Source organism: Martes martes, assembly GCF_963455335.1.
Source record: "Martes martes genome assembly, chromosome: 15".
NCBI lineage: Eukaryota > Metazoa > Chordata > Mammalia > Carnivora > Mustelidae > Martes > Martes martes.
Window position 1 is genome coordinate 42,747,517 of NC_137903.1, and position 16,644 is coordinate 42,764,160.

At 35.7% G+C, this 16,644-nt stretch overlaps 1 protein-coding gene across 2 annotated transcripts in view; it reads right to left on the reverse strand.

Annotated features, from left to right (window-relative positions):
- The window catches only part of COP1 (COP1 E3 ubiquitin ligase), a 267,982-nt gene that overhangs the window by 228,604 nt on the left and 22,734 nt on the right, over positions 1-16,644 (reverse strand). Inside the window, exons 2-4 of one of the 2 annotated variants that reach the window (XM_080823959.1) lie at positions 14,612-14,671; positions 6,723-6,820; positions 395-471 (exon numbers count right to left, since the gene is read on the reverse strand). In XM_080823959.1, coding sequence (XP_080680085.1) covers positions 395-471; positions 6,723-6,820; positions 14,612-14,671 — 235 coding nt within the window. The remainder of the gene's footprint in view (positions 1-394; positions 472-6,722; positions 6,821-14,611; positions 14,672-16,644) is intronic. The other variant, XM_080823960.1, reaches the window with a different exon arrangement.

Below are 16,644 nucleotides of genomic sequence, written 5' to 3' on the forward strand. Positions count from 1 at the left end.
CCATATTTTCAACTTTGTACTTGGTAAGGTATTAATTTAGGCTCACTTCCCTCAATAATTTAGGACTGATTCTCTTAAATTGAGAATCTTCCAAAAGTTTTTCCAAATTACCAACCGTAGTTCCACCCTGCCAGATAACCCTCCAAATGCCATGTACTACAAGACAACTCTGACTCAATGTGATCCCAGAAGACCTTTCAAAGATGATCATTAAATTTTACACGATGCAGGTAACAAAAGTTCTTTATTAAACAAATTAATCTTAAACAAATTTTCTTCTTAAAGAAAATCAATGACATACTAAGCTCTAAGCTCTAATATCTAATTAATATTAAACCCATAAAAACAACAAATTGAAATATATTAAAAAGTAGTAATAAGAGTTGAAACATACGGTGCTACTCACTGAGTGGTCCAATTTGAACCTCTTTTCCTCAAATCTTTGCTTCTGTTTGAGAATGAGCTCATTCACTGAAAAGAGAAACAAAACAAAAAGCACATATAATTTGTATTGTTGTTAGATGTATCATCTAATTGTTCTGTTTAAACGGGTTCTATTTTCACTTTTAAAAGCCCCCAAATTAAAAAGATGCTAAGCAGAAAATGCTAGGCTCTCATTTTATTTCAAATTAGAAAACAATTTTCTACAGATTCTAATGCTACAACTGCTATTATTACTACCACTATTATTAAAGGAGAATTCTCTGGAATATGTACTTTCTTGTACACATCTCAATTATGATACTGTCAGGACCTGGGGGAGCCAATTCCTCACTGTGTTGGTCTGTTGCATCCTCCACATGGTACCTGGTTGATTCTCTAAGGTAGACACTAGAGATTCTTATTTGTTCTTCTTTTTGTTACTTTCTTATAAATACCATGGCAGATACTATCAGTTAGCTATCCAAAACCATCCCACCCACCCCCTTTTTTTAAAAACAACATAATTTTTTTTCTAAGCCACATGCTTTCAGAAAAGCTAGGTTTCACCCAAGCCCAACGTTATGATTCTTGACTAACTTAAGCCATCTTGGCATTCATACCCTTGCAATAACTGACAGGGGATTAAGTACGTGACCCAGTTTTAATCAATGAAGGGTATGCTGTCTTTCAGAAAGAAATGGATAGGAAGAAAAGAAGTTCTTTCCCTCCCTTCTTTAAGAGATGATGCCTGGAACTACTCAGAGCCATCCTACAATCTTAGAGTAGCTAGTCAAAGAACCAATACATGCTAGGATGGAGGAACAAAAAGATGTAAAGAACTTAATCATATCCCTGAACCACTGAATTTCCAATTCTACAAATCCTTTTCTTCTGTCTTTAAGGATGAACTGATAACATCAAACAAACAATAACAACAAAAAAAGTCTGATAAAGAGTAAGAAACTAGGGGCTCCTGGGTGGCTCAGTTAGTTAAACGCCTGCCTTCAGCTCAGGTCATGAGCGCCGGATCCAGGGATGGAGCCCGGCAATTAGGCTCCCTGCTCAGCAGAGAGTCTGCTTCTCCCCCTCCCACTGCTACTTCCCCTGCTTATACTATCAAATATATAAATAAAATACTAAAAAAAAAAAAAAAGAAAGAAAGAAAGAAACTAGCACTAAATCAGTTTAGCCCTAGGCTAGCACTTTATAGACATGATCCTATGGGTTATTCTCCCCATTTTAGAGATGAGGGAATATTAGAGGGAACATCAAGAACTTACTCATGGTGACACAGAGTACAAAACCGAGTTGGGATACAAATCCAACTATCTAATATTTTCCACTATACCACAATCCAACTATAAATATTTCCAAACAAACCGGAGAAGTATCAAGCCCATACTAGGAATCCAAGCTTCAAAGATAAGTAAGACTCAATCTAAGTAAGATGCAATCTAAGACTTGAGCAACTCTGAGTAGAAAGACAAATATATATGACACAGTAGGTATAACATAATGTGATAGTCACTACTATCACTGAAGCAGACTTACAAAGAACACAGGACAAGGAGCAATCATGTGTAAATAAACAGATTACACACAGAAGGTGACATCAGAATTGGGCCATAACATCCACAGAGAGATTCATTAAGCAGAAAAAGAAGTGGAAAAGAATTAAGAGAAGGGTGTGAGAAAGAAGGGGTTAAAGTGATACAAGACCAGGAGATAAGATGACTTTAAATCAGGCTGAAACACAGGAACAAAGTGATTTTGTTAAAGATTAATAGGTTATGAACTGAGGCTGGAAATGAAGATACATGGGAACCTGATTCTGAAGAGCCTGGTATGTATCTCACAAGCAAAGTTACCATTATAACCCAGGAGAGAGAAAGGAGAGCGCGAACTAATGTAGTGGGAATAAAGAGAAGCTCATAAATAAGACTTTAATGTTTCAGTTACAGAATTAAACATCTGAATAAAAACTGGGACTTCAACTTTAATACTTTACATGTGTATACCAAATTGCATTTTCCTGAAAAATCTCACATATCACTGAATTTGAAGGATATTCTATATCCATAATTGTAAGTGTCTGGACCCTTGAAATGGCCACAGTACTAAGAACAAACAATGCATTTCTACTGCTAAAGCTTCCATTCTAGTAACTATATTTTTAGAAGCAGAAGAGTAAAGCATATATGCTTGTGGAACAGATGGCTTAGGACCAAATCCCAATTCCACCAATACTATTGTATAAGTTTATAAAAGTAACCCAACTTCTCTGTACCTTAGTTTCCTCACCCGAAGGAGGATATTGATGATAAGAGTACTTATCTCATAGGACTGAAAATTAAATGAGTTAGCTTACACAAAGCACTTGGGACACTACCTGGCAGTAGTAAGGATGTTATATACTTTTTCTTTTAACAGTTATTTTAAACTTAGCATTCACGTTGTCCCTTCAAAGAATAATAATGTTATTCAGAAGGGTGATAAAATTCAATTTATAAATTTTACACATAGAGAAAGCTAGAAAAGAGACTGAGCAAGGGCGAGAGAGGGGAGCAGGTAGCTGGAGAGAGGGATAGGGAGAGCTAGAGAGCGAGTCTTGGCAGGAGGAGAGCAATTGCAGGAATTGGAGGGAGGTGGGCGGGTGCAGGATAGATGGGAACAGGGACAGGAACACTTCACCTTGCAAGAACCTTCTAGTAACAAGACCAAGCAGGATGGAAAGAACAGTGAATGTGTTGGAAGAGCAAGGGTATAAAGGGTAATGAAATAGAGTAAGTGGAAGGCAGAAGAGCTGGAGGAAGGAAAGTCAGAAGAAAAAGGGTCTGTGGTATAGTGTTTAGGGCAGGAAAGGAAAAATCAAAGTACTCATCTTATAAATGATTATAAATGACCAAAAAACCAAATCTCTGAGTGTTTGGCTTCTAATTCTTTGCTCTCATTAAAATTAAAGAAAGGACTTGACTTGTTAACTAACTGAGCATTAAGACTGTTTTTGATGATAAATCAATAAATGCTTTTTTTCGGATGCCTCAGTCAGTTGAGCAGCTGCCTTCGGCTCAGGTCATGATCTCAGGGTCCTGTGATCGAGTCCCACATCGGGCCCCTTGCTTGGCAGAGAGCCTGCTTCTCTCTCTCCCTCTGCCTGCCACTCTGCCTGCTTGTGCTCTCTCTCTCTCTCTCTCAAATGAATAAATAAAATCTGATTAATTAATTTAAAAATGCTTTTTTTCTTAATTTCTTAAGTGAGAATGAGGTCAAAAAACTGAGTGACATTAATGTTAACAAAATTCCTTCAAGCCCCATCAACTTATTCATGTAAGCAAAGCTTCTTAAGACTTACACTTTAAAAAGAAAAATCTTAAAATTACATAATGTTATAGATCAATTATATCTCAATTTTTAAAAAACTATGATGATCCTAAATAAATGAACAAACAAATAATAAAAAGAATACAAATGGAACTCATTCCTTGTCCTAGTAATAACTACTAAGGATACCAGAACTGAGAAAAGCACCAAACCTTAATAAGCAGCATGTTTTCAATAAATATTTACGCCTAATACTTTATAAAATTTGTGAATATATGTTTGACCAATTACATACTACCAATAATTCAATAATAATCCAGAAAAAACATCTGAGATTTTTAAATTATGTTCAAAAAAAATTTTTATGTCTATAGTTTCTATTTATATACATTTCTGTTACAGAAAAGGACTACAGATAGATCGACAGATTTCAAGCATGAAAATACATCATATAAGGATAAAATTATGTGGACAATAATTGATTTAAGTAGAAGTTCAAAAAGAAAAGGAATAAATAAAATTTCCCATTGTTAATGAAAGGTGTCTATTTTCAAATTAATGATAAATATCAAACCACTATGATATTTCACTGGATACATTTTCAAAAAAGATAAAAGCTTTATTTTTAAATAATTAGATTTATAACACTCCTAAAGTTACATCCTTTACTACCACTTAAACTTATAAAGAAAACTTGAGGATGATAATTTTAAATGGGGTTCAATACATGAGGAAGAACATTTTCAGAATTTTTATAAGTCACCCAAGCAAAAAGTTTTGAAGACAACTGTTAAAGAAAATGTATAGCTCAGCCCTTTATCCATGACTCAGGTAAACATACAGTATTAAAAGGGAAGGGTCCTGGGATGTCTGGGTGGCTCAGTTGGTTAAATATCTGACTTCAGCTCAGGTCATGATCCCAGGGTCCTGGGATCAAGTCCTGCTTCAGATTCCCTCTGCCTGCTATTCTGCCCACTTGTGCTCTCACCCTCTCTCTCTCTGACAAATAAATGAAATATTTAAATAAATAAATAAATGGGAAGGGTCCTAACCTATCAACAAGATAAAGTGCAAGGCTACTTAGGAGCCTTTAAAATTGTAAAACATATACTTATTTGACCATGGTCAAGAAGAAATCTGAAATTACTTCAAAAGGTTCAAGGTCCTCAACCCAACCAAGAATGACAGGCGCTATACAAATAAATCACGGAAACTCAAGCTAAAGCAATGGAAATAAATAACTTTGAAGGGTTTTTTCAGTAAAGGAAAAAACAAGGTGGAATTCCACATTCTGAAATAGACCTCAAGGGGCACCTAGGTGGCTCAGTCATTAAGCGTCTGCCTTCAGCTCAGGTCATGATCCCAGGGTCCCAGGATGAAGGCCCCCATTGGGCTCCCTGCTCTGCAGGAAGCCTGCTTCTCCTTCTCCCACTCCCTCTGCTTGTATTCCCTCTCTCACCGTCTCTCTCTCTCTCTCTGTCAAATAATTAATAAAAATCTTTAAAAAGTTTTAAAAAATAAATAGAAGAAATAGATCTCAATGTCACCCTGAATGCATAGGATCCCTGTCTACCTAATGTGGGAAGCTATGAATTTGAATATTATTTTTTAAGATTTTATTTACTTTACAGAGAGAAACACAGTGAGAGAGGGAACACAAGCAGGTGGAGAGGGAGAGAGAGAAGCAGCCTCCCCGCTGAGCAGGGAGCCCAATGTGGGGCTCAATCCCGGGACTCGGGATCATGACCTGAGCCGAAGGCAGACGCTTAACTGAGCCACCCAGGCATCCTGAATTTTAATATTACAAATGTAAAGAGGGGAAGGGACGATGGGAAGAAAAACAGGAAAAGATGTATCAGGATAAAACGTTATTTCCATGGCTGACATTCATAATCACATTACAAGCTGCCTATAGTTAAAAGACTTCAAATATGGACATAAAATACTTACACTCCAATTACCCAAAACAAAAATTTAGTATCCATAAAAAGAAAAGGTTAAAAACTAGATCACCCAGATAATTTCCAGCTCAGAAAATCAGTTAAGTGTGACTTCACTATTCACTGGATATATGTGAGAATATATACTTAAGTTATGAAATCACTTTCTGACTAAAATAGTACTATGCTTTGAAAGTCCTTCCATACTGGTATATAGTGCTCTGTCTAGTTAGAAATCCACATAAAAGAATCTCCAGCTTTTGGACTCATTAAAAAATGTTGCCTGAAAGTCTTAGAAAACACCAAAATTGTTGGAAGATCAGATTCCTTTCTGTATTTAACCATTCCAAAAGAAGTTTTCCGAAGTTATGACAACTGATAGAAAAGATTCTAGGGCCCACACAGCAGCAACAATCCATGTTTCTGAGCTCAGGGACACAAGGTTTTGCTTTGCAGGACTTTGATTTCCCTTCTACCCAATCTAGCCCATTAACTCCAGTCCTGCAGAGTATCACACCACTCAATGTTTCTTCTTTTCCTAAGTTCCTTCTCCAAGTTTTTACTTTTCAATTGCCTCCTCAGGTCACAGGCTCTCTTCCTCTATCCAGAAATCAAATTACCCAAGTTTCTCCCCACCTTTTCCCTCTCTCCATTAACACTTTCTTCCCCTGACCCTCACTTCTACCCCAGAAGCACAACCAGCAGGAATGCACCACATTGTATAAAGAGACAGGTATTCTAGACCTCTGGCATCCCCTTTAACCTCACGTTCTGTCCCACCACCTATATAAGAAACTAAGGGTTACGTCAGTCAATTATTCTTTTTTCATGAAACTTAACAACAATATCATATAGTACTAACAACACATGGTATGGAAAATACATCACAAAATAACGAAGACTGGGGAAAACACCCAGGTGGATAGAAGAGAAAGACTTGCTTTACCCCTGCACTATGTTTTCTGAATAAATTTCTGCCAGCATACACTCTTGGGGATAGAATATTTTAAATAATAAAGAATCATTCCAAAGACTCACCTAAGAAATTAGGATACAGATGGTCAATATTATCCACAACATAGTTACACTTGGGACATCTATTATTATCCTCCAAACTCTGATGAATACACTTGTAGCTATTAGCAGGAAAAAAATAAAATAGGGTTCATTAAATCAGTAAAGGATTAATAAACTGATCATAAAATAATGCCTATAAAGTCTTCTATTTCTCATTTAAAACAAGTAATTTGTTATCAAATTTATTTCAGCTTATATTTTATTATAATAAAATACAGAGCATTTATTAGGTAACAGTATACAAAAGTTAATATTTAAAAATGAACTTGAGTAACAAGTCTACTGGATATAGAACGTTAAAAAAAAGTATTAACTTTTAAGTTTACTCAATTTAAATACTACATAACGACACCCAAGAAAAGCAAATGACTATGATTTAGTTAAGCAAATAGACTATTCATGTTCTTAGAGTGCTGATATCCTTAATACAAAAAGAGCACACTCAAATAAAAAAAAGTAAGAGAAAAACAGAAAGGTCAACAAGACAAGTATTAGTCAATAAGAATGAGAAAATCATCACCTTCAGTAGGATAAAAAAACTGATTTTAAATCATATACTATTTTTTACTAAACAGAATGAAAAATTAAAGAAAATACTATCAGAGTTTAGGAGCACATGCGAACCTCACGTACTGTTGAAGGAAATGCAACTGCCACAACATTTCCAGAAGGCAAGTTGTATGGAAAACCTTAAGGTTGTGTATCCCCTTTGATGTAATGATTTTATTTCTAGGAATTTACCCTAAGGAAATGAGCAGAGGTATATACATAGAAAGGTGCTCAATTCAAGATTATCTGTAAATAGCAAAATAAATTAGAAGCAACCAATACACTACAAAATTGACTAAATAATTTGGTAAATATCAATCCAAAAAATACCCCAAAAAATAGTATTACAATATGTAACTATATGCCATGAAAAATAATAATTCTTAGTGGTTATAGCTAAAGAAAGAGGATTACAAGAAATGCTTCCTTCCTTACAATATATATTTCTGTAATGTTTGACGTTTTGCAATTATGTATCATCTTTTAATAAAAAATCTTTTAAATATTTTTTCACTAGAGGTGCCTGGGTGGCTCAGTCAGTTGGGCATCTGCCTTCAGCTCAGGTCATGATCTCCACAACCTGGAACGGGAGCCCGATCCACAGACTCCATTGTCCCTCTGCCCCTCCCCCACCCAACACTACCACTATCACCCTTCCCCCTCCACCCCTACTCATGCTCTCTCCCCCAAATAAAAAAAAAACTATATATATATATATATATAAAATATTAAAAAAAAACTATACACACACACACACACACACACACACACATATAGGATATCCCCCCCCCCCACAAAACCACAGAGAAATATCAAATTGACATTAGAAAAAAAAGTCATGGGGCGCCTGGGTGGCTCAGTGGGTTAAAGCCTCTGCCGTCAGCTCAGGTCATGATCCCAGGGTCTTGGGATGGAGCCCCGCATCGGCTCTCTGCTCCGCAGGGAGCCTGCTTCCTCCTCTCTCTCTCTGCCTGCCTCTCTGACTACTTGTGATCTCTGTCTGTCAAATAAATAAATAAAATCTTAAAAAAAAAAAAAAAAGAAGAAGAAAAAAGTCACTACATCACTTTTTATGGACTAAAAATCACAACCTCTAACATAGTGGATACAGTACAATCACATTTCTGTTTTTAAAAAATTGCGTATGTGTCCATTTAAAAATAAACCAAAAAGACATTCATCATAATGTTTACAGTGTATGTCCCTGGCCCATAAAATTACAGGAAACCTTTTCTTTTAAGATGTCTACAAGTTTTGGGGTGCCTGGGTGGCTCAGTTGGTTAAGCAACTGCCTTCGGCTCAGGTCATGATCCTGGAGTCCCAGAATCAAGTCCCACATCTGGCTTCCTGCTCAGCAGGCAGTCAGCTTCTCCCTCTGACCTCTCCCCTCTCACGCTCTCATTCTTTCTCTCTCTCTCTCAAATAAGTAAATAAATACAAAGTCTTAAAAAAAAAAAAGATGCCTACAAGTTTTTATTTAAAAAGGCACTGCTCCTAACAACCAGAAAAAAAATTATTTCTAAGAAATCACAAGGGTGATTTATAAAAAAGATTCCTAAAAAGACAGCACCTCTTTTATTCTGTATCCAAATTACTATAAATTTACTTCAGCTTTGTAAGTTGAAGCTAATTTTTATAACCTACTTACTTCACTCTATCTTATCAAAACAGAAACCTACAATCATCAGGTTTCTCTATACTAATTAACAACTACTTTTTCTTCTCACATTTGGCACTTTCAAGGTAAGTTAAAATAAAAACGACATCACAGAGAACTGCAGTGATGATCTTTGGCACAGCATAAGGACCTGAAGATCACAGTAAATGGCTGCCACAAAACAGGTACTCAAATATATATATAAAACAAATGACTGGGGCACCTGGGTGGCTCAGTGGGTTAAGCCTCTGCCTTCGGCTCAGGTCATGATCCCAGGGTCCTGGGATCAAACCCCACATCGGGCTCTCTGCTCAGCAGGGAGTCTGCTTCCCCCTCTCTCTCTGCATGCCTCTCTGCCTACTTGTGATCTCTGTCTGTCAAATAAATAAATAAAATCTTTAAAAAAGAAAAAAAGAAAACTTTGTGGTATTTAAAACTAAACAAAACAAAACAAATGACTTATACAGTGTTCCAGAAATAATAAGATCACCTCTTGCAACTATGACAAGGCTAGGATTGCCATATTACCACATGATAGGTTCCAAATCTAACAGAAAAGCTCCTACATAGAAATTTCAGTGAAGGAAAAAATATACAAATTGTTTTTGTTTTCATTTTTATTGCAAGGGAAAAGCATAAAGCAGGTATGCAATTAAAACATGGAAACACTTATAATCTGCTAGGGAAAATGGAAATGAGTTCATATTACCAGAAAATATTCCCAAAGAATAAGATTTAACCCTTTAAAAAATCTGCAAGTTCAAATGAACCAAGTGATGAAGTAGAAAATCTGGGAAGGTTATTAAAGATGAGTTGACAGTTGACAGATAACTGGAAGGGCATTCTGGGTTTTAGCAAATGCCTTTTGTAAAGAAATGATAGTTAGAAATGAGCCAATAATATGATAAGAAGAACAAGCTAAGTTGCTACCCCAGTGAAAGAGACTGTCACTATACAAGAAATTATTCCAGAGTCCAACGGAATATCCTTCTCTCCTATCTTCAGCAACCTAATCACATCCCTTGTCAGTAGGTTTACTACCACACCATCCTCCTAGAAGAAAAAAATAGTCCAGGAGGCAGCAAGAAGGAACTGTCCTCAGGAACAAAAGTTCAAGTGACTTCCCCATTGCATTGGTAATATCCACCTATACTACAAAATGAAAATACATCAACTTACATACCACTATATAAAACTGACATGACAAGATGCATCAAGTTTATCTTATAGCTTCTACTACCTCACTACCACCTCTCAGCAGACCTGTCCTAGTTTGAGAAACAGTAACTATCTTATTTTGTACTTATCTGTGTATGTGTCTGTAATCCCTTCTTCTATTTGCTCATTCAAAACAAGGATTTGTTTTAATTCATCTTGGTAACCTCAATGTCTAGCACAATATCCTGTTAGAGTTGAACTAAATAAATGTTCAATGCATGAAAAAAAATAGCTATAGACAAAAAAGAAACATGTTGTCCTCTGGGTCACATAAAACACCACTAGAAATTCTCAATTATTTCCTTCACAATAACTCTACTTGACCATCACCATCCCAGATGTGGAATTTTGGATTCCAAAAGAAGGATAAGTGTCTAGACTAGTGATCAAGATGAGGGAATATAGGGATATATATCTTGGGTCTACCTGAGAAGTTTTCAAAAGCTACTCACACTACAACTCTTAAAAATAGTAATTCAGCACTAGAATGTGCTGACATAAATGGGTGCCTATGTTTATTAAGTATATATCTGATAATGAAGAATGAATATTTTGAAATTTTGCCCTTTGCAACAACATGAACGGACCTCAAGGGTATTATACTAAGTGAAGTCAGAAAAAGACAAATACCATACAATTGCATTTATATGTGGAATCTAAGAACAAAACCAATGAACAATCAAACAAGCAGAAACAGATTCAAATACAAAGAACAAACTGGTGGTTGCCAGAATGGAGGAGGATGGGGACATGGGCAAAATAGGCAAAGGGGATTAACAGGGATAAACCTCCAATTATAAAATAAATAAGTCACAGAGATGAAAAGAACTGCATAGGGAATATAATCAATAATATTATAACACTGTATGGTGACAGCTGGTAACTACACTTATGGTGGTGAGCACTGAGTAATGTACAGAACTGTCTAATTACTATGTTGCACACCTGAAACTAATATAATTATGTCAACTATACTTCAATAACTTTTTTAAAATGAGTATTTCTCCATAGATGTATGGTTACTCTGTTTCTTCTATTAAGTATATACCTACCCCCCCCCCAAAAAAAAGCACAGTCCTACTATAAGGTATAAGTATCTTTTTCTTTTTCTTTTTCTTTTAACTTTTAGGGCACTGCCTGTAATACACAGAACACTATACCACTTTAACCATCCAAAGACCTCTTTGAATGTTTTCTGAAATCCTCTATTCACCCACCCCCAATACATGAACTTTCTGTTTCTCCTCATTTTTCTATAAGTAATTGTAGACACTAGGGTAAATAAGACCTTATCATAAATACCTTTTTCTCTCTCTGTAAACAGGGGTGAGCACATATAAAAAACTGTGAGAATCAGAAAATTCTCAAAAAAGAGGAGACTTTAAACAGGAACAGCAAAGACAAATCAGTACAATAGTCCTATATAATAACTGGGTATAAAGAAAGACTAACAGCAAGGTACAGGACAATTAATTAATCAAAAGCCCCAAAAGACAAGCTGATACCCAGATTTGACCACAGATATGCTGGAAGATGAACAACACTGAGGGATGCTATTAATTATAATTAATTTATAATGAAACAAAATAGTAAATCAGGACTTGGTAGACATGAGGTCTGAGAAGAAAAGTACAGGGGGCAAGCTGGAGGTGGCAAAGGGAAAAGCAAACCTTTTCTCTACATCACAAAGAAGCCAAGTACAACAGCTAATAGCAGATTCACTGTCAAGTGGGAAAAGCGTCTCCAACCTTATTCATAAGTAAGACTAGGGATAAATAGTTCACGTGGTCCAATTTGATTTAGTGTTAATAATTTGGACAGAGCCTGGAAATGCTAACACTGCTTAGCTCCAGATTACCAGCCAGCACTCAAGTTAGTGAAGATTTGATCCAAGAGGCTACCATTAATGACTGAAGTTCCAATGGCCTCACATGATAGGACAGGGTAAGTAATTACGAGCTTTTGCTGTAGACAAAAGTACAAAATGTCTCAGTTTCACAAGCCTGACAATGGGACTGCCAGTCTCCGAGCTGACTAGCTCCTGACAACGTTATGGTCTCTAGCCTACCAAAACCTGCTCTCTGGTAGGTATTTTAAAACACATTCATATTTTAAAACACACTCAGGTTACAACAGCACTTGAATTGTAACAAGGATCTAAACTTAAACTATTTTTATTTGAAAGGAAAACCAGTTATTTAAGAAACTAGTGGAGTTTCCAACGATGACCTAAGGACACACCTTGAAGATTACGGGACTCATTGGAAAGGCCAGGGACTATTTAATTATAAAGTCAATCAGTAATTTATTACACTTCAGAACATAGCGAAGGAAGATCATTGTACTTATTTACCAGACTCTTCAGTGTCCTTTTAAAATGCCACAGTGACTATATAAGTTGAGGAGGTCAGTTAGGAAAATCTGAATCCTCGTTTTATCATTTGTACCAAACATCCACAGCTTCAGAACTATGAAAGAAGAGATGGTGAAGGAGTAGGAAGAGAAGGTAGAGATGGACAGCAGACGAGACAGGTTGAGTGACTAGACAAATAAAAGGCAAGTTACAGAGCTAGAATGAGAATCCTGGTTTACCAACTTCAAGACCCTGCTCTTTTAGCTCTATATCAGTATTTCTCAAATGTAGGCAATTTTGTCCCCTACTCGATATCTGACAATGTCTGGAGACATTTTTGGTTGTCACACTTGTGAGAAAAGGGACTGCTACTAAGTAGAGGCCAGAGATACTGTTAAACAATCTACAATACCAGGATAATCACCCACAACAGATATTATCTGGTCCAACAGTCAATACTTCCAAAGGCAGAGAAAGCCTAATCTAAATCACCCAATTTTCCAGAGATGAAAGTCAAAGTCTCCAAGGGAGGTATATGGTTTCCTATGGAATGCTTTGGTGCTAGATCAATTAATGGACCAAAGGAAACACTACTGTTAAACAATAAGCCTGAAAAGACCAAGACCATACATGTATCAATCTAAAAGCAAGACACACATGACCAGAACTTCCACAGCAATAACGAGCAGAAAGTTATTCATCAACCATAACTATGTCAATATAATGATACAGCAGGAAATCTAAATTATTTAAGGAAAGATGGTCTTTTTTTTTAAAAAACCAGCATGCTCCAAATCAAACTAAAATACTTACAAACTGGTAATAATGCCCAGTATATCAACAGTGTAAAAAATTTATGGACACGACTGACAGCAAACAGACTATACCACCCCCAATCAAAAATAAACAAATGGAATTAAACAAACAGATTACATAACCATTAGGATGGCTACTATTAAAAAAAAAAAAAGAGAGAAAATGACAAGTTTATGGAGGTTCCTCAAAAAATTAAACACAGAACTATCACATGATACAGCAATTCTGATTCTGGTATATATCCAAAAGAACTGAAACCAGTCTCTCAAGGAGATATTTAGACACCAATGTTCAAAGCACCATTCTTAACAACAGTTAAGAAGGCAACCCAAATGCCCATGAACAGATGAACAAATAAAATACAGTATACACACACAATGGAACACTATTCATCCTTTAAAAGGAAGGAAACTTTGACACATACTACAACAATGATGAAACTTAAAGACATTATGCTAAGTGAATTAAGCGAGTCACAAAAATACAAATACTATTTAATGCCACTTATATGAGGTATCTAGAACAGTCAAATTCACAGAAACAAAGTAAAATAGTGACTGACAGAGGCTGGGGGGAAGAGAGAAATGGGAGAGTTGCTTAAAGTTTATAGTTTAAATTATATAGTTTAAAGTTTAAAACTTTAAAGTTTAAAGTATATAGTTTCAGTTTGCAAGATAAAAATTCTGGAGATTGTATAACAATGCAAACAAACTTAACATTACTCAACTTGAAAATGTTTAAAATGGTAAATTTTATGTTACGTGTATTTTACAACTAAAAATTTTTTAAATGTACAGATTAATGTGACATATATACAAGACTAAGCAACTAACAATAACACTGAGCAAAATGTTAAAGAAAACACAGATCTTTTTAATGCCCTATATCCTTTTCCAATGACTTTCTAACCTCCTTTACTGGGTCTCACACTTATCCCCACAAATGAGTTAAAGATGCTTCATGTTCCATCCTAATTATGCAGTACCCCTCAATTTCCTAAAACAGTAATTAAAACTCTATAATAATTAATCAACCCAAAAGTTTTAAAATCCACCTGTAAGGACAATGGTAAATGTAAGTATTCCACAGAAATTATGCACCAACCATATGCTTTCTGCCTTGAGCTGCTGAACTTATAAAAATATATCAAAGAAGTTATAAGATAACCAAAATTATTTTAAAAACCTAACTTCTCACTGGCTGCACTTATACACAAGATAAAAATCAAGACAATTTTGCTAAATAAAATCATCTTACCAAAAGCTGTGGCCACATTTCGTCATGTATGCTTCCTCAATCATATCAAAGCAGATAGGGCTAAAAAGAAAATAGAGAAATCATTGATTTTTTTTTTCAGTAGAGTGATTATAAATTGGCAAGGCTGGTAACAATATCAATGAAATCATTTATTGATACATAGCTAAGTCTTCAAACATTCTATCAATAAGACAGAATTTTGGTAGAGATGAAGGTGCTTTAGGGGATTGGTGGTAAAATGACAATTTGCTCAAGACAGCACTAAAAGTCATCAAGTTCTAAGATGAATTAAATGAGTAAATTAAAATGGCCCCAATACTTTAACTCACCCATAACTTTTAATAATGCAATGCAATCACAAGAGCCCTTAAAGATCTACCGTCTTTTTCAACCATCCCTATACTCAAAAGCACCTAGTGCAAATGCTATTTTATTTCCTATCTAAAAAACCTAGTTCCTTGATTGACAAATTTACAATTCCAGTACCAATAACTCTCCTATATAAAGAAGACGGTAAATTACAACTAATACTTAAAATAGTACAAATGGTATCCATTAAAATAATGACATATATTAACTCCTTTAATCTTTTCCACAACAAAGTGTTGGTAGGTACATATTACTAGATTCATTTAATAGAGGGAAACTGAGGCACAAACATGTTAAAGTCATACATAGTTAGGAAGTAACACAACTGATTATCAAATTTAGGTCCATGCTCTTAACCACCATTCTATACTAATTCCAGATATGGTAAGTTCAATACCAAGTCATAACAACATAGTTCTGGCCAACAAAAGGTAATCAGTTATCAATCTCTGAGAGGCCACTATCCACCAGGAAAATACAAAGACTTAGAAAGAGATTTCCCTTTATCTTTCCTTACTTTCCTTCTGAAAACTCTGAAGTCTCCAGAGGTACAATAGTCATCTCCTTTTTTTTTTTTTTTTTTAGATTTATTTATTTTAGAGAGGGGAAGAGAGAGAGAGAGTGAGAGAGCGAGCACTCTCGAAGAATCAGGGGTAGAAGGAGAGAATCCCAAAGCTGACTCCCTGCTGAGTGCAGAGCCTGATGTGGTACTCGATCCCAGGACCCTGAGATCATGACCTGAGCAGAAATCAAGAATGGGCTGCTTATGATATGATACTATATGTGGAAAACCCAAAAAACTCCACTTCAAAACTGCTAGAACTTGTACAGGAATTCAGTGAAGTGTCAGGATATAAAATCAGTGCACAGAAATCAGTTGCATTTCTTTACACCAATAAAACAGAAGAAAGAGAAATTAAGGAGTCAATCCCACTTACAATTACACCCCAAACCATAAGATACCTAGGAATAAACCAAAGAGGCAGAAAAACCAAAGAGGCAAAGAATCTATACTCAGAAAACTATAAAGTACTCATGAAAGAAATTGAGGAAGACACAAAGAAATGGAAAAATGTTCCATGCTCCTGCATTGGAGAACAAATATTGTGAAAATGTCTATGCTACCTAAAGCAATCTACACATTTAATGCAATCCCTATCAAAATCCCATCCATTTTTTTCAAAGAAATGGAACAATTAATCTTAAAATTTATATGGAACCAGAAAAGACCTTGAATAGCCAAAGGAATATTGAAAAAGAAAGCCAAAGGTGGTGGCATCACAATTCCAGACTTGAAGCTCTATTACAAAGCTGTCATCATCAAGACAGTATGGTACTGGCACAAAAACAGACACAAAGATCAATGGAACAGAATAGAGAGCCCAGAAATAGACCCTCAACTCAACGGTCAACTAATCTTCAACAAAGCAGGAAAGAATGTCCAATGGAAAAAAGACAGCCTCTTCAACAAATGGTGTTGGGAAAACTGGATGACCACATGCAGAAAAATGAAAGTGGACTATTTCCTTACACCAAACACGAAAATAGACTCAAAATGGATGAAGGACCTCAATGTGAGACAGGAATCCATCAAAATCCTTGAGGAGAACGCAGGCAGCAACCTCCTCCACCTCAGCCGCAGCACTGTCTTCCTAGGAACATCG